The sequence below is a fragment of the Salvelinus sp. IW2-2015 genome, linkage group LG28 (genome assembly GCF_002910315.2).
Source record: "Salvelinus sp. IW2-2015 linkage group LG28, ASM291031v2, whole genome shotgun sequence".
NCBI classification, from domain to species: Eukaryota; Metazoa; Chordata; class Actinopteri; order Salmoniformes; family Salmonidae; genus Salvelinus; species Salvelinus sp. IW2-2015.
This window is the reverse complement of record NC_036868.1, coordinates 13,216,527-13,241,525: the sequence shown is the minus strand read 5'-3', so window position 1 is coordinate 13,241,525 and position 24,999 is coordinate 13,216,527. Positions and strand designations below refer to the sequence as shown.

Sequence of the window (24,999 nt, the reverse complement as noted above, 5' to 3'; positions counted from 1 at the left end):
ACACTCAATCAAACAGATTCCAACCTCTCCACAATGGCCCAAGACCAGAGAGCTGTGTAAGGACATCAGGGATAAAATTGTAGACCTGCACAAGGCTGGGATGGGTACAGGACAATAGGCAAGCAGCTTGGTGAGAAGGAAAACAACTGTTGGCACAATTATTAGAAAATGGAAGGAAGTTCAAGATGACGGTCAATCACCCTCGGTCTGGCTCCATGCAAGATTTCACCTCGTGGGGCATCAATGATCATGAGGAAGGTGAGGGATCAGCCCAGAACTACACGGCAGGACCTGGTCAATGACCTGAGAGAGCTGGGACCACAGTCTCAAAGAAAACCATTAGTAACACACTACGCCGTCATGGATTAAAATCCTGCAGCGCACGCAAGGTCCCCCTGCTTAAGCCAGTGCATGTCCAGCCTGTCTGAAGTTTGCCAATGACCATCTGGATGATCCAGAGGAGGAATGGGAGAAGGTCATGTGGTCTGATGAGACAAAAATAGAGCTTTTTGGTCTAACTCCACTCGCCATGTTTGGAGGAAGAAGAAGTATGAGTACAACCCCAAGAACACCATCCCAACCGTGAAGCATGGAGTGGAAACATCATTCTTTGGGGATGCTTTCTCTGCAAAGGGACAGGACGACTGCACCGTATTGAGGGGAGATGGATGGGGCCATGTATCGCGAGATCTTGGCCAACAACCTCCTTCCCTCAGTAAGAGCATTGAAGATGGGTCGTGGCTGGGTCTTCCAGCATGACAACGACACGAAGCACACAGCCATGGCAACTAAGGAGTGGCTCCGTAAGAAGCATCTCAAGGTCCTGGAGTGGCCTAGCCAGTCTCCAGACCTGAACCCAATAGAAAATCTTTGGAGGGAGCTGAAAGTCCGTATTGCCCAGCGACAGCCCCGAAACCTGAAGGATCTGGAGAAGATCTGTAGGGAGGAGTGGGCCAAAATCCCTGCTGCAGTGTGTGCAAACCTAGTCAAGAACTACAGAAACGTATGATCTCTGTAATTGCAAAACAAAGGTTCTCTGTACCAAATATTAAGTTCTGCTTTTCTGATGTATCAAATACTTATGTCATGCAATAAAATGCAAATTAATTATTTAAAAAATCATACAATGTGATTTTCTGGATTTTTGTTTTAGATTCCGTCTCTCATAGTTGAAGTGTACCTATGATAAAAATTACAGACCTCTACATGCTTTGTAAGTAGGAAAACCTGCAAAATCGGCAGTGTATCAAATACTTGTTCTCCCCACTGTATATATATGGTGTTATTTAAGATGCGACCTATGATGCCTTGATGTGGTGTTGTATCCCAAAGTGAAGCTCATTTGAGACAAAATATAGTGCTGTTTTTTTTTATTGCTGTACATGTTTTCCTTTTTAGTGACTGAGAATGAGGAGGTGTGCGTGTTTCCCTTCAACTTCCTGAAGAAGTCGTACACAGCGTGTACAACCGAGGGCAGGATGGATGGGAGAGACTGGTGTGCCACCACCAGCGACTTTAACAAGGACAGGAAATGGGGATTCTGCGCTAATGGTAATTACTGGTCGAAGCAATGCTTTTAGGCGATCTTGTATAATGTGGAACAGAGTTGGCTCTGGGCTTAACTGTGCTCAATACTGCTGTGTGTGTCGTCTCCCTCTCAGTTACAGGGAAGAGGCAGTCGTCCATCCTGTTCACCTGTGACCAGTCAGCCGGCCATGGCACCCCAGAGCTTCTCAGTGAGACAGGAGGCTGCGCTGCCACCTTCCAGTGGAGAACCACGACTGTATGCCCACCCAAGAAGATGGAGTGTAAGCTGGTGAACCAGCACCAAACTTACGACCTGCGCACCCTCTCCTCTCTCACAGAGCCCTGGAAGTTCAGCCACAACAAAATGGCGTATGTTTAGCTTTTCCCTACTCCTTCTCTGTATCTTCCTCTCTCCCTCCTACTCCTCTCCCATTCTGTCTTTCTCTCCCTCTCTACAACTTGATGATGAGTGAAAATGCACAGTAGTGGCAAGCTGTTAGAAAAAAAAACTATTTGAGCTTTAGCTTGGCTGTGCTCTCTCCAGGTACTATATCAACCTGTGCCAGGGGATCCATGGGGGCCTGCCAGACTGCCCTGAGGGAGCCACAGTGTGCCGGAGGACCAGCGAGGGGAAGACCCAGACCCTGGGCCGTGTCTACACCCAGAAGATGGCCGTCTCTGGTGGGTCTTACAGCTCCCTCACACCCACACCTTAGCAGGACTGGAGGAAACTCTTTCAAAATTGAAATGTCATGTGTTACGTTTCACATTGTTCTTGGGCTTGTGTCCCAACCCACTAAAATAAGCTGTGATAGATGTATTGCCTTAACCAACCCTCCCTCTCCCAGATAAGAAGATCCTAGTGAGCTACACCATGGGAGACACTGTGTGTGGAAATGGCCTCAAGGCCAAGACAGTGGTCCAGCTGACCTGTGGTCCTAATATAGGCCAGCCCAAGCTGCTGAGGTGAGTGGGCTGTAAGCAGTTCGCTTGGGAGAGCCTCCTTGCCTGTAGCCTTGTCCCAGATCTGTTTGTGACAGATAACCAGCTGCTATGGTTGTTGGCTATACAGCACAAACAGATCTGGGACCTGGCCTTCTCTCCTACAGAGGAAAGCCAGCTGGCCTCCAGTCAGCAACATGTGGACCTGTGGACCTGTGGGCAAAACAAACTTATTAATCTCAATAACACTAGGAAAAGTTACTGAATGATCAAGTTGGAGGCACTTTAACCTCCTTCGTAGTTGAAAATTGACCATTTAAATGTCCTTTTCAAGTCTTGAACGTCATGTTTATTTTTCTAGTTCAACTTTTCCATCGCTCACGGTTTCATTTGTCGCTCTTTCAAGGATTCCTGTTAACGCTCACACAGACACATATACTGTACACACACTCTCTGACTAAATGTCTGTGTCTCTGTGCTTAGCGTGGATGAAGCCTCGTGTGAGTTTGTGCTGGGCTGGGAGACGCGTGCGGCATGCGCTGCTCAACAACGTGAGGTTGTGATGGTCAACGGAACCATCAAAGTCCCCGATACAGGTGCCAACTTCAGCCTGGGGGCCCTCTACTACAGGTGACACCTCTCACCACTAACACAGTTCAATCAACCAACTTTATTGTCACAACAACCCAGGCCACCTCTCCATTCTAGTCCCGTGTAGCTCAGTTGGTACAGCATGGTGCTTGCAACGGCAAGGTTGTAGGTTTGATTCCCATGGGGGACCAGTATAGAAAAAATCTGTTTTTGTAACGGTCATAAAGCTAGAGTTAAACAATTAACCCTGATAATATTATATTGACACCTGTTATGAGTCAAGTTCATGTGCTGAGGCGAAAACATGTTTGTTTTTTTACATGTTTAAAAAAAAAAAAAAAAAAAAACATGTTATCTTCTTTCATTGATCATAGGTCAATGCATAGAATTAGGAATTAGAATACTAGAATGGAGATGAACCTTCTTATGATGGTCCAAAGATCAGCCATGTTTGTCAGGGAGCTGGTCAACTGGTTTTGCCAGTGCTGTGATAAGATATTGTGTAAAACAATGAATGTGAATAATTTATTTTCACTGTATGTGTATTAACTAGCTAGCCAGCCAACCTGTTTTAGAGGAATGATTCCATAAATGTTTCAAATTTAACTCCCAAATAGCCAACATTCCATTCAAACAATGCAGTCAATTCACAGCCATTACACTGGCTCAAATCAGTTGATGATAGGACTTTGACAAGTTGTAAATGCAACAAATAATCATATAATAGCACTCACGACTTTCCAAGAAAACAAAATCTGTGATATTTATGGTCTGTTTACATATATTCTAGAAGCTATTTATACAAAAATTGTGAATAAAACCTGTATAAACTATATTTATAATTCCAATACACAATTTCTGATACATCACATGCCTTACTTTCATTTTCCTGCATAAGTCAAAGCAGGAAATGCATCACCTATGCCTCTACTGCCATTCATTCCAATTAGACTGGTTTTGGATTTCTCCCTGACTAAGATGGCTGCCATTTTGGCCCATTGTGGAACTTTGAGGGTTTATGACAACCCCTCTAGTAATTTAATATGATCTCTATGGGTCAACGCCTCTTATGTCATAAATGGTCAAATGTTGCTCTGGCCTCTTAACTGCCTAAATGCCTATTACAACACCAGTGGGCCTTTGATGCAATTGAACCTCTCTACAGTTGCAGCAGGGAACATAAAACAAATGTTTAGAAATGTACTAGAGGGAAGATAAAATAAGCATTTTATGAATGTACTCAGGCCAGGTTTTTTGTCCGTCTGTCCACTCTGTAGGCTCCACCAGGCCTCTGGGGACATTCGCTCCAATGGGGACAAGTACATCTATGACATTCAGCTGTCAGGCATCACCGACAGCTCCTTCTCCATGTGTCTCGGGGCCAACATCTGCCAGGTGAAGATCAACGGAGACTACAGTAGGAAGATCGGCTCCTCCAGCAAGGCCAAGTACTACATTAAAGGTAAGACACAAGCTAGACACAGGTGTACTCCAAAGTGGTCTGGGCCTTTGGGGAATAGAGTATGGGTGGGTTTGGATCGTGGTGTTGAACATCCTCAGTGCCTCACCTTGCACTTATTAAAGATGAGACAGATGTCAACATCACTCACAAGATACAGTAATTGGTAATCATGTATACTTACATTGACGTCAATGACTCAATGAGCTCACTCCATTAAGCTGCTTGTGATTGACGGATGGACTCTTTCTCCTCAGGTGGTAATCTGGACGTGCTGGTCCCATCGGAGTCTGTGTGTATGCGGGACAATTCCAATACGGTGTCGTCGGCCATCTTGTTCCAATGTAACCCCTCAGCCGGGGAGGGCATCCCAGAGTTTCTGTTGGAGACGGACGGATGCCAGTACCTCTTCATCTGGCACACCTCCACTGTCTGTGGCCTAGTGTGAGTGAACAACTCGACACACAGACATCAGGATAGTGTTCAGTTGTTTCAAAAAAGGAGAAAATGCTTTGAAACAGGAAGTACTACCTGAAGTTGGCCTATAAAAAGGCTTTTCAACTTCAGCTTTAAAGCGCTTTCTTCCAGTTGTGTCTATTGAAAGCGACCCAGAGCTGTTAATTCTATTACCAGTCCATACATTGAATTGGACTTTGAATTTGAATGAAAGATGCTGTATAAAGTAGAAGTGTGACATTTTGTCTGGTGTGCCGTACAGAACTGTGGATACCTCCGAGTCCAAGCAGACTGATGATGACGGAGGGGAGGACCATAGGGCCTTGTCTGGGAGGAGCCAGGCTGTGGGGGCGGTCCTGAGTGTGCTATTGGTTGTGCTGACCATCTGTCTGCTGGTTCTGCTACTGCACAAACGAGAGAGGAGGTAGAGACATCTCGCATAGGGGCTATAGATACTAATTTGTGAATACAGCTTCAGTGTGTTTTGGTCATATGGTACATGCATCCTATTATCTTTTCATCTTTTCCTAAATCTTTTCTATTTCCAGGGAGCTGGTTATACAGAAAGTGATTGGATGTTGCAGGAGAGGAAACCCTGTTTCTTATAAATACTCCAAGGTATCCACACCAATAAACCCTATAGTACAGTACAGATCAAATCAACCAGCTACAGTATATAGTCTCTTCAATTCTGTTTATATTTTAAAGTAATTGATTCCATATCAATGATGGTGTGGTGAGTTCCCAGTGCTGAATCTTCTCCCCTGTCTGTCTGTTTGTCCCTGCAGGTGACCATGGATGATGAGGGAGGGGACGATGAAATGGAGTGGCTGATGGAGGAGATGGAGGCCCCAGCCATGTCCTCTCGCCTCGGGAAGGAGGGCCAGGAGAACGGCCACATCACCACCAAGCCCGTCAACGGCGACGCCCTGCGCTCCTTCTCCCTGGACGAGCAGGAGGACAGTGAGGACGAGGTCCTATCTGTCCCCGGGGTGCGTGTCCATGGTGGTCGGACCACTCTACGGCCCTCGAGCTCCAGGACCCGCACTTCAGGACCCCTCCGCAGCGCCCTGCTGGAGGAGGAGAGTGATGAGGACCTGGTGGGGCTCCTGGAGGACAGGGGGAGGAGGGGAAGGGCCAAGCCTCACCGTGACGACAGACCCCCCCACAGGAAACAACAAGAGCCCCAGGATGACAGCGATGAGGACCTGCTGAGAGTGTGAGGGACTCCCCATTCTCCCGTCCACCCGAACTAATATCTCTCTCTTACTCTTTCTCTCTCTCTTTCTCTGAATGTCTCCACACAACGACGACAACGCAAGAAAGCTGAAACCCTTAGAGGCGTTTTGTTTATTTTGTAAAGGGAACGATGCAGAATGTCTGTTGGCTGTTTACAGTTTTAAAGAGCAGATTTTTTTTGGGGGGGGGGACCTCTTCGAAAGAAAGTCGATGCCTTCCTGATGAGTGTTTTTCATCAATTCATTGTTTTTGTACTGTTTGATTTAATTTATGTACATAGGTAATGGTATTCTATTTTGTCACTTGCATCTTCCTGAGAATTGCTTATTCAAGTTTTTTAATATTTAATTTTGTGTTCTGATTTGCTCTGTAAAACTCTATACTGCTAACCTTGTCAGGATTGGACATGATTGGCCTCTGCGTGAATGGATTGTTGTGAAAATGGAAAATAAGTTATTGGGAAAACAGGGACTTGAAACTGTGTTGCTCAAACCATAACTCATTGGTACATGAGATTCTTAGGTTGTATTTTTTTTTAGAGTTCCCTAAATCGTATTTATTCAACAACAGTATATCAAAACATCATGTGGTTTTGTACTTGCACTCCATATGTACCATATGTATAACAGACACAGCTAGTTCCTGTATCTGTTAAATGCTATAAATTAACTTTGCTTCTAGATGTTGCCTTGTTAAAGTCATGACCTAAGTTTATTTGAAAAGGGACGTTTTCTGTAGAGCTGAAACTCACTTTTTGCCAAATTGCATGTGCTATCCCTCATAAACGGAAGTCATGAAAGTTGTAGCTAGTGCCATTAAAGATGCAATGTATTTGTGAGCTTGAGATCCCCTTTTCGGTCTTACTCAGCCATATCTATCCCTTTACTGGGTCTTTAGCAGAAATCACAGTATTACCTTTCTGGGAAAATATGGATTATTTGAAATTAATTTAGCATTTATCAGTTGGCACACACAAGTACACAAATCACATGTACACAGGCAGTCACTTATTCCACTCATGTATTTGCAGTTGGGACAATGTCTCATATTAATGTCAGTGGTACAGAACAGTAATTAGAAAAAGCTTTTGAAGTGGAACTTGCCTCACTAACCAGTCTGGCTACAGGATTCTTGTTACCGTTGTCTCTCTTCAGACTTCAAATTGGAGAGTTTATTTGTTATGCCAGTGTTTATCACCAGTGTTGAAGCTAATGTTCACACACTTATTAGCAAGCCGCTGGCCATAGCAACCTTATCCAAAAAATAATGGTTCACCTTTCAGGGTATTTATTAAGGTTTGTAGCTGTAYGTGTTATTAATAGGAGAAACGTTTTGGAATAACAGCAGAAAAAAATTCACAATGTTGTGCGATATTATAAAATTGTTCTAATTTTGCATTTCTTTTCATAAGTTTCCACACCTCCAAGATCATGAATTGAAATTGTGACAACTGCACAAAGGCTAATATTTAAAACAGACATTACTGTAGAAGTCAGATGAAAAAAATAAATAAATAAAACTAAGACTTCAAACCATTGCAAGTCAGTGTTTGAGTTTGGTCCCTGAGAAAAAATGAGATGTCTTCAGGTACTTTGATATGGGGAAAGATCACTTGCTACCTTTCTTCAGGAGTGATGGAAAGTAATCCTGTGTGGTAGTAATGTGAAGGAAATCCTTGTTCGTTGTATAATGTCTAGGTCTGCTGTAAGCACCAAAGCACGTCTGCTTGGTTCATCTGTGTGGGTATGAATAATGGGATAAGGAGCTCCATTCTGATGAGTTGGTACTTTTGGAGGTGATTTGGTTCTTGTATGTTATTTTCTCAAACATGTTTTACTGCTTTTTGTCTGTTTTCATGTTTAAATTTTGATGTAAAAATGTTGCATTATTTGAATAAAAAAAGAGCTCAGCTGTCCGTCACTGTTGTTTCTAGTAAAGAGTAACATCATTTAACACTTCCAGGATTGTGGAGATTTCACTAAGGTTACTATGAAAGGTCAACAGGTTGATGCATTTATTGAACAGAACCTCAGAAGTCTCAGTACTGTACACCAGTACTGTATGTTTCCCTAGTCATAAATCACTGAGGCTTCAAAAGGAAAATGTGAGGTAGACCTACATTTCTGTAAGATATTTCATTCTTTTGACCATGTTGACTTTCCACTAAACTTTTAAAAAGTGACAAAAGCACAGTTGAGACGAATTCAGTTTTTACAATACAGTAAATATTGACCGAAATGGACATAGTGGCATGATTAAATAACATGTAATTGAGTGGGCAATGCATCTAGAACTCACCAAGACCAGGTAAATTCAAGACAACAAATATACATACAGTATACACTAATGTATACTGTAACAATTAACATTTTGTGGTTTGTGATGGACCGTCAATGAATGTGTTATTGGATTTGGCCCTTCATCAAACCAAACAGATTATTAAAGAATTCTGTAGAGTTCAATTGCAAGATCCCCATGAAGTCTGAAGCCTGCTCTAGTGAACGTGTCTAAATGCATCGTCAGTCACTGATAGGTCGAAGGTCAACCTCTGTTGGACCATTGAAAAACCATGGTCAGGTCTTTCTGCAGTCACAAATGTCTTAGTGACTGAAAACTGCAACCATATACTTGTACACTTTTGATGACAACCTAGAGGAGGCGGGCAAGCTGGGGTGATCCCAGAAGTGAATCCTTTTCCTGCTCTGCATGGTCTCCATGCCATGGGTCTACGTAGGCATTATGTTCCAGGGGTTCACCCCAGAGCATTGGTGCCGGGACTCAGGGGTGAGTTAGATCCGGCAGAGCTGTGGCTGGAACCTGATGGACGCCAGAAATATCACGGTCCCTCTGGTCAACACCTCAGGAGTGCTGGTCCACAGTCAGTGTGAGCAGTATGACCTGGACTGGAACAATACGGGTCTGACCTGTGACAACCCAGAGTCTGACCTCACCGACGCCCACCGCAGCAAAGCTCCCATGACCTCCTGCAAGGAAGGCTGGGAGTATGACTACGAAGGCAGGCAGTCCTTTGTGACCAAGGTTGAAAACTTTATGAAATATTCATGAAATATATGTTCAATTTTAATTGAATGTCAGAACAAAGAACCAATTAAAATGACAGTGAATGATAAGGTATTTGTGAATTTCAGTTTGACCTGGTGTGTGCTGTTGTCTGGGCGGTGGACATATTCCAGGCGACACTCAATGTGGGCTTCTTCATAGGCAGCATAGCCATTGGATACCTGGCTGACAGATACCGAAGGCTATGTGGGTCAGACAGAAGATCCCACCAGTGCAGATTTCTTAATGACTTAATGAGAAAAAGTGAAGGAAAATGGACTTGCTAAAAGAGAGTGAACCCTGAATGAAAGACATACACTTCTGAAATTCTATGTGCAGAGATGGAAAAATTAAATATAAAGATTTGAATTTCCATCCTCTGGCTGTTCCTTTTTCTCCATTTTAGATTTGTCAGAAAGAAGAGCTTCTTAATGTCCAACCTCATGAATGGGATTTTGGGAATCCGTGTAGCATGGTCTCCAAATTGAGTATCCATGCTAGTCTTCTGAGCATTCTATGGCTTTGGTGTCAAGGGAGGGTGGCTGGATATGTCCTGAGTATGACAACATTGCTTTTTTTAAACAATGTCTAAAAGCTTAACATTTGAATTATAATTTTACATTTCAAATTGTAGTTTTAGAAATTGTAGTTGTAATAATCACATCATATTGCACTTGTGGAGATAATACGTCAGTCACAACACTTTTGACCATAGCATCATGTCAGAGGCTTCCTCTCTCGTCCATAGGTCACGACTTCCGCCGAAGTCGGTCCCTCTCCTTGTTTGGGCAGTGTTCGGCGGTCAACGTCGCCGGCTTTCTAGCTACTGCCGATCCACTTTTCATTTTCCATTTGTTTGTCTTTGTTTCACACACCTGTTGTCAATCCCACAATCACTTGTTCATTATTTAACTCTCTGTTCCCCACATGGTTTTTGTGAGTGATTGTTTATTGTAATTTCGGTCTGTCTGTGTGTGCTCAAGATGTTACTTTGTATATTTGTCTTTTTTGAGTAAAGCACGTTCTTTTACTCGTATCTGCTGTCCTGCGCCTGACTCTCTCACCAGCAACACATGGGACTCGTTACATATCCTCTGTGTCCTGTCCTCATGCCCTGCTTCTACCCCCTCTCCTCAGTCACTGAGCTGATAGGAGTAGAGTACAGGAGAACTGTGGGAGTCGTCTACCAGATGTTCTTCAGTGTGGTAATTCTCATCCTACCCCTCACCCTCTACTTCATCAGACTGGCTTTGGCTGCAGGTGATCATCACTGCACCTTACATCCTCTTCCTGTCCTACTACTGGTAAGAACTGGAACTGCCTCATACTGTAGATATTCAGGTAGATTTTTGTTTGTGTGTTTCATGTATTCAAGATTTTTATATTGAATTTTCTATTCTGGCTTCCAGGCTGATCCCAGAGTCTCCAATATGGCTTCTCTCTCAGCAAAGAAAGCTGTGGAGATCACTGAGGCAATAGCTAGAGAAAACAAGAAAACCCTCTCCAATAACATTGTGAGTAATTAGTGCTTTGAAGAGTATATCAAATTGAAGAAAAGAAAGAATGCTCCAGTTACTGAAATGTAGTTTGTTATTACACACATTTGGCTGATGTATCGTACAGACACTCACAGACAGCACTGCATGGTAAACTAGATTGAAGAATAACTTTCATACGCTACTGTGTCTTACATACAATGAGAGACGGCAATGCCAAGACCTCAACTGTCTCATTCATGGACCTAATCAGAACTCCAAACATGAGAAAACACATCTTCATCCTCACTAGTTTCAACTGGTAAAACCTTTTCCACAAACAACAAGAAAATATCAAGAACTATAATAGCCTTATTAATCACAACTATATGGTTTCCTTTACAGTCACTTTGATCCCTCAGTAAATAACTTGTGTCTTTCCTCCAGGTTCACTAGTGCTATTGTCTACCAGGGTCTTATTATGCACCTCGGCATTCTGGGGGAGATGTATACATTGACATCCTGATCTCTGGCTCGGTGGAGTTCCCTGCTGCCTTCCTCTTCACCATCGACCGTATTGGACAGCGTCTTCCCTTTGCTACGGCCAATATTGTAGCTGGAGCATCTTGCTTCACCACTGWTATAATCCCTGAGAGTGAGTCTATGTCTATTGTCTATGATAACATTGATGTCAAATAGCAATGACCTGCCAGGTTGAATGTGCATTAAATTATTTTCTTTCTCTCATTTACAGTTATGTTCTGCTTCAGAACAGTTGTGACCTGCATTGGCCGTTTGGGCATCATCATGGCTTTTGAGATGCTGGTGTTTGTAAACAATGAATTGTACCCCACCTTTGTCAGGTAAGGTTTACCAGGGGGGCACAGAAAACAACAATATAGAAATAAATAGCACGACATGGTTGCATCACACAACATTGACAATCAGCATAACAAAAAGTTCAGTTTAAAGCTAAAATTCGAGACAGTGATAGTATTGTTTCTCTCCTAAGGAACATGGGTGTGTCAGTGTGCTCCCCTCTGTGTGACATCGGACGCATCGTGGCGACATTCCTTCTCTACAGGCTGGCTGTCATCTGGCTGGAGCTGCCACTCATCATTTTCGGTACCTAATTGCAATGTTAGAACATGATTATACACAAGCATTATTAACTTGTAACATATCAATGCTGTATGAAGATGGAATCTTACTGTACCAGTATCTGAATATCTTGAGTTTGAAACTACTCCCGGTTTAACCCACTAAAATCTAGCGTAATTTGGTCAGATGCTTGATTAAGATGCTACCAATTACCAAAGACATTGATAGTCTATTCACAAGAGATTAGCTTGAAACTAATACTTTTGGCTGATAAAGCCACAAGCACAGCTACTTAGGGAATGTTTACAGGCGGGCACTTATATGCTGATGGTGATAAGTCTTTGTGACAAGGGGCCCTTGTGTTTGTGGCTGGAGCTTTGGTCTTGCTGTCGCCTGAGACCAAAGGTTTACAACTTCCTGACACCATTGAGTTTCCAGGGAGGGAGATTGGGGAGATTTCTATACATCAATTCATTTTTTTTCCTTTTAATTGTACCCCATTTTCTCCCCAATTTCGTGGTATCCAATTGGTAGTTACAGTCTTGTCTCATCGCTGTAACTCCCGAAGGTCGAGAGCCATGCTTCCTCCAAAATACGACCCAACCAAGCCGCACTGCTTCTTGACACAATGCCCGCTTAACCCGGAAGCCAGCCACACCAATGTGAAACACCGTACACCTGGCAACCATGTCAGTGCGCATGCGCACAGCCCATCACAGGAGTCGCTAGAGCGCGATGGGACAAGGACATCCCTGCCGGCCAAACCCTCCCCTAACCCAGACTACGATGGGACTGTGCGCTGCCCCATGGGTCTCCCGGTCGCGAGCCTGGACTTGAACCAGGATCTCTAGTGGCACAGCTAGCAATTGCGATGCAGTGCCTTAAACCACCTCGCCATTCGGGAGGCTCTTATATATGTTTCTATTATTTTTATAAGCGAATGCGCTGAAATATCATGCTTTCAAACAAAAAGGTTATTGTATTGATAATGTCTGAGGTGAAAATCTATTCATTGTGTGTGTATGTGTTCCTCAAATCAAATAGAATTTTATTGGTCACATACACATGGTTAGCAGATGTTAATGCGAGTGTAGCGAAATGCTTGTGCTTCTAGTTCAGACAGTGCAGTAATATCTAAGTAATCTAACAATTCCCCAACAACTACCTAATACACACAAATCTAAAGGGATGGAATAAGAATATGTACATATAAATATATGGATGAGCGATGGCCGAGCGACATAAGCAAGATGCAGTAGATGGTATAAGATAGAGTATATACATATGAGATTAATAATGTTTACATATCTTACATTACTCAAGTGGCATTGTTTAAAGTGACTAGTGACTCTCTATGTAGGCAGCAGCCTCTCTGAGTTAGTGATTGCTGTTTAGCAGTCTGATGGCCTTGAGATAGAAGCTGTCTCTCGGTCCCAGCTTTGATGCACCTGTACTGACCTCGCCATCTGGATGGTAGCGGGGTGAACAGGCCCCGCTGTGACATTGGGTGCTGTAGGTGTCCTGGAGGGCAGGTACTGTAGTTTGCCTCTGGTGATGCGTTGTGCAGTCTGCACCACCCTCTTGAGAGCCTTGCGGTTGAGGGCGGTGCAGTTGCCGTACTAGGTGGTGATACAGCCCGACAGGATGCCCTCAATTGTGCATCTGTAAATGTTTGTCAAGGTTTTAGATGACAAGCAAAAATTCTTCAGCCTCTTGAGGTTGAAGAGGTGCTGTTGCGCCTTCTTCACCACACTGTCTGTGTGGGTGGACCATTTCAGTTTGTCTGTGATGTGTACACCGAGGAACTTAAAACTTTCCACCTTCTCCACTATTGTCCCTTCGATGTGGATAAGGGGGTGCTCCCTCTGCTGTTTCCTGAAGTCCACGATCATCTCCTTTGTTTTGTTGACGTTGAGTGAGAGGTTGTTTTCCTGACACCACACTCCGAGTGCCCTCAACTCCTCCCTGTAGGCTGTCTCGTCGTTGTTGGTAATCAAGCCCACTACTGTTGTGTCGTCTGCAAACTTGATGATTGAGTTGGAGGCGTGCATGGCCACGCAGTCACGGGTGAACAGGGAGTACAGGAGGGAACTGAGCATGTACCCTTGTGGGGCCCCTGTGTTGAGGGTCAGCGAAGTGGAGATGTTGTTTCCTGCCTTCACCACCTGGGGGCGGCCCCTTAGAAATTCCAGGACCCAATTGCACAGGGCGGGGTTGAGACACAGGGCCTCCAGCTTAATGATGAGCTTGGATGGTACTAYGGTGTTGAATGCTGAGCTGCAGTCAATGAACAGCATTCTTACATAGGTATTCCTCTTGTCCAGATGGGATAGGGCCGCGTGCAGTGTGATGGCGATTGCATCGTCTGTGGACCTGTTGGGGCGGTACGCAAACTGAAGTGGGTCTAGGGTGGCAGGAAAGGTGGAGGTGATATGATCCTTGACTAGTCTCTCAAATCACTTTATGATGACAGAAGTGAGTGCTACAGGCCGATAATCATTTAGTTCAGTTATCTTTGCCTTCTTGGGTACAGGAACAATGGTGACCAGCTTGAAGCATGTGGGGACAGCAGACTGGGATAGGGAGCGATTGAATATGTCTGTAAACACACCAGCCAGCTGGTCTGCGCATGCTCTGAGGATGCGGCTAGGGATGCCATCTGGACCAGCAGCCTTGCGAGGGTTAACACGTTTAAATGTCTTACTCACGTCGGCCACGGAGAAGGAGAGGGGGGCCCGCTGTCCTTGTTAGCGGGCCGCGTCGGTGGCACTGTATTATCCTCAAAGCGGGCAAAGAATTTGTTTAGTTTGTCTGGAAGCAATACGTTGGTGTCCGTGACTGGGCTGGAATTATTTTTGTAGTCCGTAATTGCCTGTAGACCCTGCCACATACGTCTAGTGTCTGAGCCGTTGAACTGCGACTCCACTTGGTCAATAGATTTACATTTCGCTTGTTTGATTCCCTTGCGGAGGGAATAACCACACTGTTTATATTCGGCCATATTCCCAGTCGTCTTTCCATGGTTAAATGTGGTTGTTCGCGCTTTCAGTTTTGGTTTTTGGTTAGGGTAGGTTTTAATAGTCACAGTGGGTACAACATCTCCAATGCATTTCCTTATAAACTCACTCACCGTGTCAGCGTATAGATCAATGTTATTCTCTAAGGCTGCCCGGAAGATTTCCCAGTCTGTGTGATCGAAACAATCTTGAAGCGTGGATCCCGATTGGTCAGACCAGCGTTGAATGGTTCTAGTCACGGGTACATCCTGTTTGAGTTTCTGCCTATAGGACGGTAGGAGCAAGATGGAGTCATGGTCGGATTTGCTGAAGGGAGGGCGAGGGAGGGCCTTGTATGCATCGCGTAACTTAGAGTAGCAGTGGTCCATGGTATTGGCTGCGCAAGTGCTGCTATCAATATGCTGATAGAATTTAGGTAGCCTTGTTCTCAAGTTTGCTTTGTTAAAATTCCCAGCTACAGTAAATGCAGCCTCAGGATATATGGTTTCCAGTTTACATAGAGTCCAGTGAGGTTCCTTGAGGGTCGTCGCAGTATCTGCTTGAGGGGGTATATACACAGCTGTGACGATAACTGACGAGAATTCTCTTGGGAGATAATATGGTCGGCATTTGATTGTAAGGAATTCTAGGTCAGGTGAACAGAAGGACTTGAGTTCCTGTAGGTTGTTATGGTTACACCATGAGTCGTTAATCATGAAGCATACACCCCCACCCTTCTTCCCAGAGTAATGTTTATTTCTGTTGGCGCGATGCATGAAGAAACCCGGTGGCTGTACCGACTCCGACAACATATCCCGAGAGAGCCATGTTTCCATGAAACAGAGAATGTTACAATCTCTGATGTCTCTCAGAAAGGCAACCCTTGCCCTAATTCCACCTTGTTGTCTAGAGACTGGACAGGAGGCTGCTCCGTCTACCTCTTCTGCGGTGACGCTGTTTAGGGTCGCCTACTGGGATCCGATCCATTGCCCTGGGTTTTTGGACCGAACAAATGATCCGCTTCGGGAAAGTCGTATTCCTGGTTGTAATGTTGTTAAGTTGACGTCGCTCTTATATCTAATGGTTCTTCTCGGCTGTATGTAATAACACTTACGATTTTCTGGGCTTACAATGTAAGAAAGAATGCATTAAAAAAATACTGTATAGTTTCCTAAGGACTCGAAGCGAGGCAACCATCTCTGTCGGCGCCATCTTGCCCCTCTTACCATCTCAGATGCAAAGAACAGGCTCTGAGAAGTATGTACTGTAGCTGAAGAGGAAACAGATAAGCCTCTTGCTCACCACCATCGACGTAACGACCAACAAAGAACCTGAGACTGTCTGATTCCGTCCCGGACCTCTTAGAGGTTGTGTGATAAAAGTACGAGAGGGTGGTGAAGAGCAGTATTTATTATTTTATGTTAACATTACCTGTCTGTTTAATTTGTTGTCTCTAATACAATAAGGATTGTTTGTATTGGTGTTTGCAAAGTTTAATCTTTTATGTTCACTGTATTTATATTGTATATCCTGTATGTTGACTGTGTGTCTGTATTCTGTTTGTACATTGTCTGTTGCTGGCAGCACCTATTCACTAACTCAAATTCTGGGTATGTGAATGTTTAATTGGGGAATAAAGTGATTCGGAAKTTATTTTGAATTCTTTCTCCTCTACCATGTGTGCATCGGATACAGTAATATCTCCCTCTCAGATTATGTGCTTTGTGTCATGTTTATTTTTTTATTATGTGTTTGAAGGAATTTACTGAAATAGTTTGTTGTTGCCCTAGCTTTGTTATTATAAGTGTTTGACAGTTACTTACCTGCCATTGTAGAGTTGTGGATGGATTGTGTTGTTTCTGTGAATTGACAATATGCTGTGCGAGCAGAAAATATGTAAGAGAGAACATGTCTATGGTTATACAACCCTACTCCCGCAAACACACAAACTTGTAATAAATGTGACATTAAACTACAATTATAATTATGTAGTTATCTTCCAGGAGTATAGCAAAAAAAAATCCACATGGTCTAATTTGCATAATACGCATAATACACAGTGGAATTGCACTCTGTACAGTCAGCGCTATTAAAAAGTAACATGCTGCCTCTGTTGGCGAGTCAACACTGTAGGTCCAAGGTCAACCTCACTATTGGACTTTTGATCTGCTCTTTGCTTTTAAAACCCCTTCACAAATCCCACTGCAGTCTCATATATAGTACCTCTGCTTCTGACACCCAACTCTGCAACCATGACCACTTTCGATGAAATCCTAGAGGAGGCAGGGAATTTTGGTCGTTGCCAAAAGCGCATTTTTGCTCTGCTATGTATGGTGTCGTTGCCTTTTTCTGGGGTCTATGTGGGCATTGTGTTCCAGGGGTTCACCCCAGAGCATTGGTGCCGGGACTCAGGGGTGAGTCAGATCCGCCAGAGCTGTGGCTGGAATCTGATGGACGCCAGAAAGATCACGGTCCCTCTGGTCAACACCTCAGGAGTGCTGGTCCACAGTCAGTGTGAGCAGTATGACCTGGACTGGAACAATACGGGTCTGACCTGTGACAACCCAGAGTCTGACCTCACCGACGCCCACCGCAGCAAAGCTCCCATGACCTCCTGCAAGGAAGGCTGGGAGTATGACTACGAAGGCAGGCAGTCCTTTGTGACCGAGGTGAGAACTTTCTCTTTTTTTATTAGACAATAACTTGTATTGTATGTAACACTAAACAATTGTTGTGTAACACTAAACAAGTTCATGTTTTAAGACATTAAAGGGATACTTTGGGATTTTGTCAAAGAGCCCCTTTATTTACTTCCCCAGAGTCAGATTAACTTGTGCATATCATTTTTAATGTCTCTGCGTGCAGTTTGAAGGAAGTTGCTAACAAGCACTATCACAATTGCTAACTAGCTTTAGCGCAATACCTGGAAGTCTATGGGTATCTGCTAGCGGGTATCTACTAGCACGCTAGCAGATACCCATATACTTTCAGTCATTGTGCTAACGCTAGTTAGCATTTGCTCGCAAAACTGTCTCTAACTTCATTCTTACTGGATACAGAGACATAAAAATAGTATTCACAAGTTCATCTGACTCTGAGGAAGTAGATAAAGGTCCTCATTGCCAAAATCCCAAAGTATCCCTATAATATGGCAGTGAATTATAAGGTATTTCTTCATTTCAGTTTGACTTGGTATGTAATGATGCCTGGGTGGTGGACATGTACCAGGCTACACTGAATGTGGGTTTCCTTGTTGGAAGCATAACTTTTGGATACCTGGCTGACAGGTAAGTTTGCTCCACAACGCAGACGAAAGATTCTCTTTTCAATATTAGATCCTGTTCTTACATTCTCTTTCTTTCTTCTTGTTTGAAGGTTCGGCAGAAAAATGAGCTTCTTGATGTCCAACCTCTTGAATGGGGTTTCTGGAATACTTGTAGCAGTGGCTCCAAACTATATATCCATGCTTGTATTTCGCACAATCTTTGGCTTTGCTGTCAAGGGAGGCTGGATGTCTGTATATGTGCTTAGTATGAAAAAACATCCTTTGTCCCACAAAAGTTTATATATTAACTACATGATCATTTGCAGCAAATTAGTCTATGGTTTAGCAAATAGGAAGTTAGTTTATTTCCTATGCAACTTTCAACCGAGGAGGATGGTCAAATTATGTTTCAGTAATAACTCTTGCTTTACTTAAGGATACATGCTTTATTGTACAGTATGTCTTACCTGCAGTGTTGGGGAAGCTAGTCTGAAAATAAAATTGACCAAGCGACTGATTGCTTCACACTGGAAGAAGTTAAGCCACAATAGCTAACTTTAAGAAAAATATAGTTGACTTAACTAAAGTTACTTTGAAAAAGTAGTTCACTACATCCAAACTACTTTGTGATATATTATATGTACATTTGAACTGTCATAGACTACAAATTGCAAGAACAGATCACTCTGGAGTCAGATTTTTACAGAAGGTGTAATTTAGTCTATTCTAATACAACAACTGTTTCAAGTGAGAATTAGGCAGGTCTAATGCCTAAAAATGTAATTTTCGCCTACCTATTATTTTTGCACAAAATGTAGTGTAGTTCCAGCAGTTACTTTTGCCATGTAGCGGTGTAGCTAACTACTGAAAACACTACCTAGATTTCAAACTACCATTAAGCTACTGCAAAATGTAGTTAAATTACTAGTTGAACTACATGTAGTTCACTACTCCCTAACACTGCTGACCTGTCTCCTCAGTCACCGAGCTAGTGGGAGTTGAGTACAGGAGGATGGTGGGAGTGCTTTTACAGATGTTCTTCAGCGTTGGCATTCTCATTTTGACCCTCATTGCCTACCTCATCACTGACTGGCGCTGGCTGCAGGTGGCCTTCGCTGTTCCTTACTTCATATTTCTATCCTACTTCTGGTAAGACCCGTGATCACCTCAGATATTGTACAGGCCTGTTGTAGGATCACCATGTCCAATGCCCTTCTACACTTAATGTCTGCATGGTTCTAAAAACCTCATGTTGCGTCTCACATTTTGGCTTCCAGGTTGATCCCAGAGTCTCCAAGATGGCTTCTTTCTCAGAACAACTCAACCAAAGCTAAGGAGATCACTGAGGCAATAGCGAAGGAAAACAAGAAAACCCTCTACAAGAACATTGAGGTAAGAAATGTTTCAGGACATTAATCATTTAAAAGGCACTGCTAAACTAGATTTGATGATAGCTTCCATAGCCTAACATGTCTTACAGACGCTGAGAGACGACAATGCACAGACCTCAACTGCCTCTTTCCTGGATCTGGTCAGAACTCCAAACATGAGAAAACACACCTTCATCCTCATGTTTAACTGGTAAAACCCATGCTGCAAACAATAGCTAGAAATCTATTGACCAATGTTTTAAGCTAAAATTACAACATCACAAAAGCTATATGTAACGTGGGAGATTATACCATAAATAACCTTTCCTGTAGCCAATACTACTCCACCTTTTTTATACGTGAGGTTCTCGGGACTAAACTAAACATACAGGTTCTTTAACAGCAGAGGTGGAGCATTTGAATAAACAGGCCAGGTAGAATGCAACATTAGATGTTATTCACAATAGGACCAACAGAAAGCTTAGACTGGGACATCTTCAGTGCCTAGCATTCTCTGTGCAGAATCTGCTGACCAACAAATCATTTAGTCACTGTATATCATCATCACAATAATCATCATCACCAGTATTCAATAATCAAGGTTTCGCTTCAGAATGTTCTGTTTAACTCTGGGCAATTTACAATACATCATACATACCAACAAGCCTGGAGAACATGCCAAGGGAGAAGGAGAGTGGCACCAATGGAAACAGGCACTCTTGCCATAGAACCTTTACTCCCGATTAAACTTGTCTTCCAAAGGAATGCCAGACTTTACAATTTTTTGTGGATCCCCTGAAACATCTTCTTCAGTGGAGTTTAACGGCGGTTGGCATCCAATATGTTGCATTACCGCCCCCAATTCAACTATAGTATAAATCCATTACACTTTGTGATACAAAATGAGAAAAGGAGGAAATAAAATAAAGATACAAATATATTTTGAATTATCCTACCAACTAACCTATACTCATTCAAACCAATCACCTTATTCCACTACTTTAACCCTCTCTGATCGTACTCCAGGCCAATGGCCAGACAGGACAGGACACTACCACTCAACACACCCTGTAACACTTCTGAAGTCATATCTTGTACCCCCAAGTACTTCTCTGCAGCGGCGACCACATCTATTTTCTGTGACTTACGTTTCATCTCTGCTGTTCAGTTGATAAGCATTGCTATGAACGCTAAGAAGCCAACTTTACTGAAACATATATCAATCATTGGCCTATCCCTCTGTTCTGGCACATATCTACTATTCATAGAGATCCTCAGAATATCCCCTGAAACAAGGGAAAAGCTCAGCTTTTATACAAAAAGCCACACCCTTAATTAGAAGGAGGTGCACCTGTGATTGGCAGAGGCAAGAGGGTGTGTTCAAGAACCACAAATAACTTCAACCCGTTACATATACATTTATGACAGGGTCCCTTTCTCTTTTCCTGGCCTAATTGGATGTTGTATCATCATCTTCACAGGTTCACTAGTGCTATTGTCTACCAGGGTCTTATCATGCGTGTGGGAATCGCAGGAGGAAACGTCTACATTGACTTCCTGATCTCTGGCCTGGTAGAGTTCCCTGCTGCCTTCCTAATCCTCTTCACCATCGATCGTATTGGACGTCGTCTTCCCTTTGCCACGGCCAACATTGTAGCTGGAGTATCCTGTTTCATCACTGCTATTATCCCAGATAGTAAGTGTGCAATATCTTAAAGAAAACTTGTTAGAAAATGGTAGTATCCCGTCTTATTAATGTGCATAGTACATACAGTACAGTAATGTCTCTCTCTCCTGCAGGTCACTTCTGGGTCAAAACAATTGTGGCCTGCATTGGCCGGTTGGGCATCACCATGGCATTTGAGATGGTGGTGTTTGTGAACACTGAATTATACCCCACCTTTGTCAGGTAAAGTTTACCAGGTGGGAACATCTCAAAATTGAGAACTAATAACAAAGCAGGGGAAAAAATTATGGAAAAATACTACAACTGTCTCTTCCCTCAGGAACCTGGGTGTGTCAGTCTGCTCTACTCTGTGTGACATCGGAGGCATCGTGGCCCCGTTCCTGCTCTACAGACTGGCTACCATCTGGCTGGAGCTGCCACTCATCATATTTGGTACATGATGATTAAAACACTAATTAACCTGTTATAAGATGCTTATACACCAGAGACCATTTCTGTCTGAGGAGTCCATTTCTGTCTGACACTCAATGTGGTAACATGTTTTGTTGTACCCCACAGGGGCGATTGCGTGCGTAGCTGGAGGTTTAGTCTTGCTGTTGCCTGAGACCAGAGGTGTAAGACTACCTGAGACCATCGATGACATTGAGTTCCCAAACAGGTATGATTTTATTTATCACTTCAAACTAAACTAAATTGCACTGTAGTGTGTTAGAGGATTTGTTTGGGGAATATGGATTTATTGTACATATTCCGTTGGCAACAGACACAAAGAAAACCATCCGAAGAGTCAACAGCTGACAAATCTCTTGCCCACTGACATGACGACCAACAAAGAAACTACAATCGTCTGATCGATCTTGCTCCGCCTCTTCACAAGATTGACAGCATACTGAACTCATACTGTATTTACGAATTTATGTAGCTTAGCCTATATGTTTTTTGCATTTGTTGTTTCTCAACACTAGCTGATGTGAATCTTTTCATGTTTTTGAGGTGCTGGTATTTATATGTATTACTGTACAGGACATCATTTTAGATCATAATAATTATCATAATAATAATTTAGCTGTTAAAATACACATAATGGTGATTTCTATTATTTAAAACAAATATTTCAGTTGGAAATCCCCAAATGATATCCCTTATCATTACTCCACTAGTTTTATGGTGGAAATTGCCAGAAACGTCATCTCTAGTGTGTTTTGAGAAGATTTTCTTATTCTAAACTGTCTGTAGTTATCCCAAATGTTAATATACCCCAGTCATGTTAAATATTATACATTTATTTTTGACTGACCTGACCGAAATTAATAAAAAGGTTTCCCATCAAAGATCCCAATGACACACAAGCTCTTACAAAATGTCAGCCTTTGTTCCCTTTTTTTAACATGTGGTCAAACACCATGGTTGTGTACCAGGCTAGAACATAATTGGATTGCTTATCAATTGAATTATTTTATAAACAAAAACAATGAACCTTGCAATTTCGGAAGAAATCACTGACGACAGGTATTTAATTTGTACTTTCAAGTCTTACAAGTCTTAATAAAACTACAATCAGGGCTCAAATGATCCATTCCTCGAGATTATGGATATATAGTAGAGGGTTAAGAATTAATCTGACTGTTAATCCAATCCGTAAACTTCGATACTCTGACGTACACCCCTGGCTTCATGGCGTTAGCACAGCCCAGACCCCAAGAGGTCACTCCCTGGAGAACAAAGGTGTTCTGAGCATGGCACACCAAAGGGCCGCCACTGTCACCCTGGAAGAAGTCAAAAACATCATCACCAACATCATCATCATCACTCCAATGCAGTTAACGTTAAACTCATTGTGGAAACTGCAGTATACAACCAACCACACAGTCCTTACTGAAATTGAATGATTACTAGTTGTTGCTGAGCATGTACACTATAGGTCAAAAGTTTTAGAACACCCCCATTTTTCCAGTTTTTTAGAAATTTAAGCAGTTCAAGTCCAGTGAATAACCTGAAATGGTACAAAGGGTAAGCGGTAAACTGCCAGAGGTTAAAAATAAAAGTTTCAGTTACCAAAAACTGAAAAATAATGTACATTTCAGAGTTATAAAAAAAAATGCATTTTTCAGGGAACAAGTAATGGGTTAACAACTTACAGCTGTTCTGCAGCAATGGAAGTAAATTCAGCCTTGAAATTTGATGCTAACAATACCTACAGGTGTCACAACTTTTGTTGATTAATTACAATCCCTCTGTCTGTATAAAAGCAGTGTTGGAACAGACTGTTACAACACCCTCTTAAGCATTATTTGGACAGTATTGTACTGAAGGAAGTAGTATATTGCTATCATAATGGTGAGAAAAAGGCAATTAAAGGAAGACAGACCACTATAACCCTTAAAAGTGTAGGTCTTTCCTTTAGAGAAATTGCAAAGAAAGCCAAGGTGTCAGTGAGTACAGTTTCCTACACCATCAAAAGGCACTTGGAAACTGACAGGAAGAGGTCTGGCAGACAAAGCCACAACAGAATCAGAAGACAAGTTTCTGAGAGTCAAAAGCTTGCGTGATAGGCRGCTCACAAGACAACAGCTTTAAGCACAGCTTAACACTGGTCGAAGCAAGTCTTAGTTTCAACTGTGAAGAGAAGACTTTGAGCTGCAGGTTTGACAGGTCGAGTGGCAGTAAGAAAGCCATTGCTAAGATGGCAAAATAAGAAAAAGAGGCTTGCCTGGGCCATGAAGCATTGCCAGTGGACTACTGAAGACTGGAAGAAGGTCTTATTGTAACTATCATGTTTTAAGGTATGACCCAGGTGCAGACAGTGTTGAAGAAACAAAAGTGTATTCCTCAATCAGGGGCAGGCAAACGACAGGTCAAAGCAAGCAGGGGTCAATAATCCAGAGAGGGTGTAAGGTACAGGACAGCAGGCGGGCTCAGGGTCAGGTCAGGCAGAGGTCGGTAATCCAGAGTAGTGGGGCAAAGGTACAGGACGACAGGCAGGCAGAACGGTCAGAACCTGGAAACTAGAAAACAGGAGCAAGGAACAGGCGGGAGCAGGGAAACAAAATGCTGGTAGGTTCTACGAACAAAACGAACTGGCAACAGACAAACAGAGAACACAGGTATAAATACACAGGGGATAATGGGGAAGATGGGCGACACCTGGAGGGGGGTGGAGACAAGCACAAAGACAGGTGAAACTGATCAGGGCGTAACAGTAACAGCCTTGAGACGACAGTCGCTGGGAAATGGGAAGCAAGTACAGGGTGAGGGTTTAATAAAAAATAAACATGAAACTAAACAAAAACAGCGTCTGGACAAGAGAAACAACACAACATCAATGCAGATACGGGAATGAAACTGAGGAAGTGACAGATATAGGGGAGGCAATCAATGACGTGATGGAGTCCAGATGAGTCCGATGAAGGGCTGGTGCGCGTAACGATGGTGACAGGTGTGCATAATAATGAGCAGCCTGGCGACCTTGAGCGCCAGAGAAGGGGAGCGGGAACAGACGTGACACTTATGGGCCGATGAATCAAAATTAACTCTTCAGTTCATTACGCAGGGTTTTTGTACGCCGTCGAGTAGGCGAAAGGATGGTTGCTCAGTGTGTGACATCAACTGTCAAACATGGAGGAAGCGTGATGGTCTGGGGCTCTTTTGCTGGATCCAGAGTCAGCGACTTGCACAGAGTGAGTGGCACCCTGAACCAAAACGGCTACCACAGCATTTAGGCAACGCCATGCAATACCCTTTGGTGTACGCGTAGTTGGTCCTACAGCAAGATAATGACCCAGAACATACCTCCGGGCTATGGGGTTCATCCTACAGCAAGATAATGACCCA

General features: G+C 43.1%; 3 protein-coding genes and 1 pseudogene across 4 annotated transcripts in view; 3 read left to right on the top strand and 1 right to left on the bottom strand.

The window, feature by feature from the left end:
• The window catches only part of LOC111954195 (cation-independent mannose-6-phosphate receptor-like), a 39,215-nt gene extending 31,086 nt beyond the window's left edge, over positions 1 to 8,129 (top strand). Inside the window, 10 exon segments of the mRNA XM_023973727.2 lie at positions 1,399 to 1,551; positions 1,662 to 1,896; positions 2,072 to 2,208; positions 2,376 to 2,493; positions 2,953 to 3,099; positions 4,338 to 4,522; positions 4,777 to 4,963; positions 5,238 to 5,399; positions 5,524 to 5,593; positions 5,764 to 8,129. Coding sequence (XP_023829495.1) covers positions 1,399 to 1,551; positions 1,662 to 1,896; positions 2,072 to 2,208; positions 2,376 to 2,493; positions 2,953 to 3,099; positions 4,338 to 4,522; positions 4,777 to 4,963; positions 5,238 to 5,399; positions 5,524 to 5,593; positions 5,764 to 6,198 — 1,829 coding nt within the window. The 3' untranslated portion in view covers positions 6,199 to 8,129.
• Positions 8,130 to 8,848: 719 nt separating this feature from the next.
• On the top strand, positions 8,849 to 12,701 carry LOC111954098 (solute carrier family 22 member 2-like; annotated as a pseudogene).
• Positions 12,702 to 17,046: 4,345 nt separating this feature from the next.
• On the top strand, positions 17,047 to 23,717 carry LOC111954611 (solute carrier family 22 member 2). Of its 2 annotated transcripts, none has more exons than XM_070435789.1 (11): positions 17,047 to 17,515; positions 18,030 to 18,133; positions 18,222 to 18,376; positions 19,092 to 19,260; positions 19,389 to 19,503; positions 19,592 to 19,692; positions 20,963 to 21,177; positions 21,282 to 21,390; positions 21,488 to 21,600; positions 21,727 to 21,826; positions 23,648 to 23,717. In XM_070435789.1, the coding sequence occupies exons 1-11, from the start codon at positions 17,099 to 17,101 to the stop codon at positions 23,715 to 23,717; spliced, it is 1,668 nt and encodes a 555-aa protein (XP_070291890.1). In that variant the 5' UTR covers positions 17,047 to 17,098. The 2 variants fall into 2 exon arrangements, with proteins under 2 accessions (XP_070291890.1, XP_023830245.1); XM_023974477.2 differs by lacking the exon at positions 23,648 to 23,717 and adding an exon at positions 21,932 to 22,502 and having other exon boundaries at positions 17,049 to 17,515.
• LOC111954610 (plasminogen) overlaps positions 22,653 to 24,999 on the bottom strand; it is a 27,603-nt gene continuing 25,256 nt past the window's right edge. The window contains exon 19 of the mRNA XM_023974476.2: positions 22,653 to 22,934. Within this exon, the coding sequence (XP_023830244.1) occupies positions 22,776 to 22,934 (159 nt within the window). The 3' untranslated portion in view covers positions 22,653 to 22,775. The remainder of the gene's footprint in view (positions 22,935 to 24,999) is intronic.

Excerpts from the sequence above, each read along its gene's own strand:
- LOC111954611 (XM_023974477.2), top strand. The coding sequence starts at position 17,099 with ATGACCACTTTCGATGAAATCCTAGAGGAGGCAGGGAATTTTGGTCGT. Across the intron at positions 18,134-18,221 it reads TTTGGATACCTGGCTGACAG|GTTCGGCAGAAAAATGAGCT; the intron begins GTAAGTTTGCTC and ends TCTTGTTTGAAG. Across the intron at positions 21,601-21,726 it reads GCTGCCACTCATCATATTTG|GGGCGATTGCGTGCGTAGCT; the intron begins GTACATGATGAT and ends TGTACCCCACAG.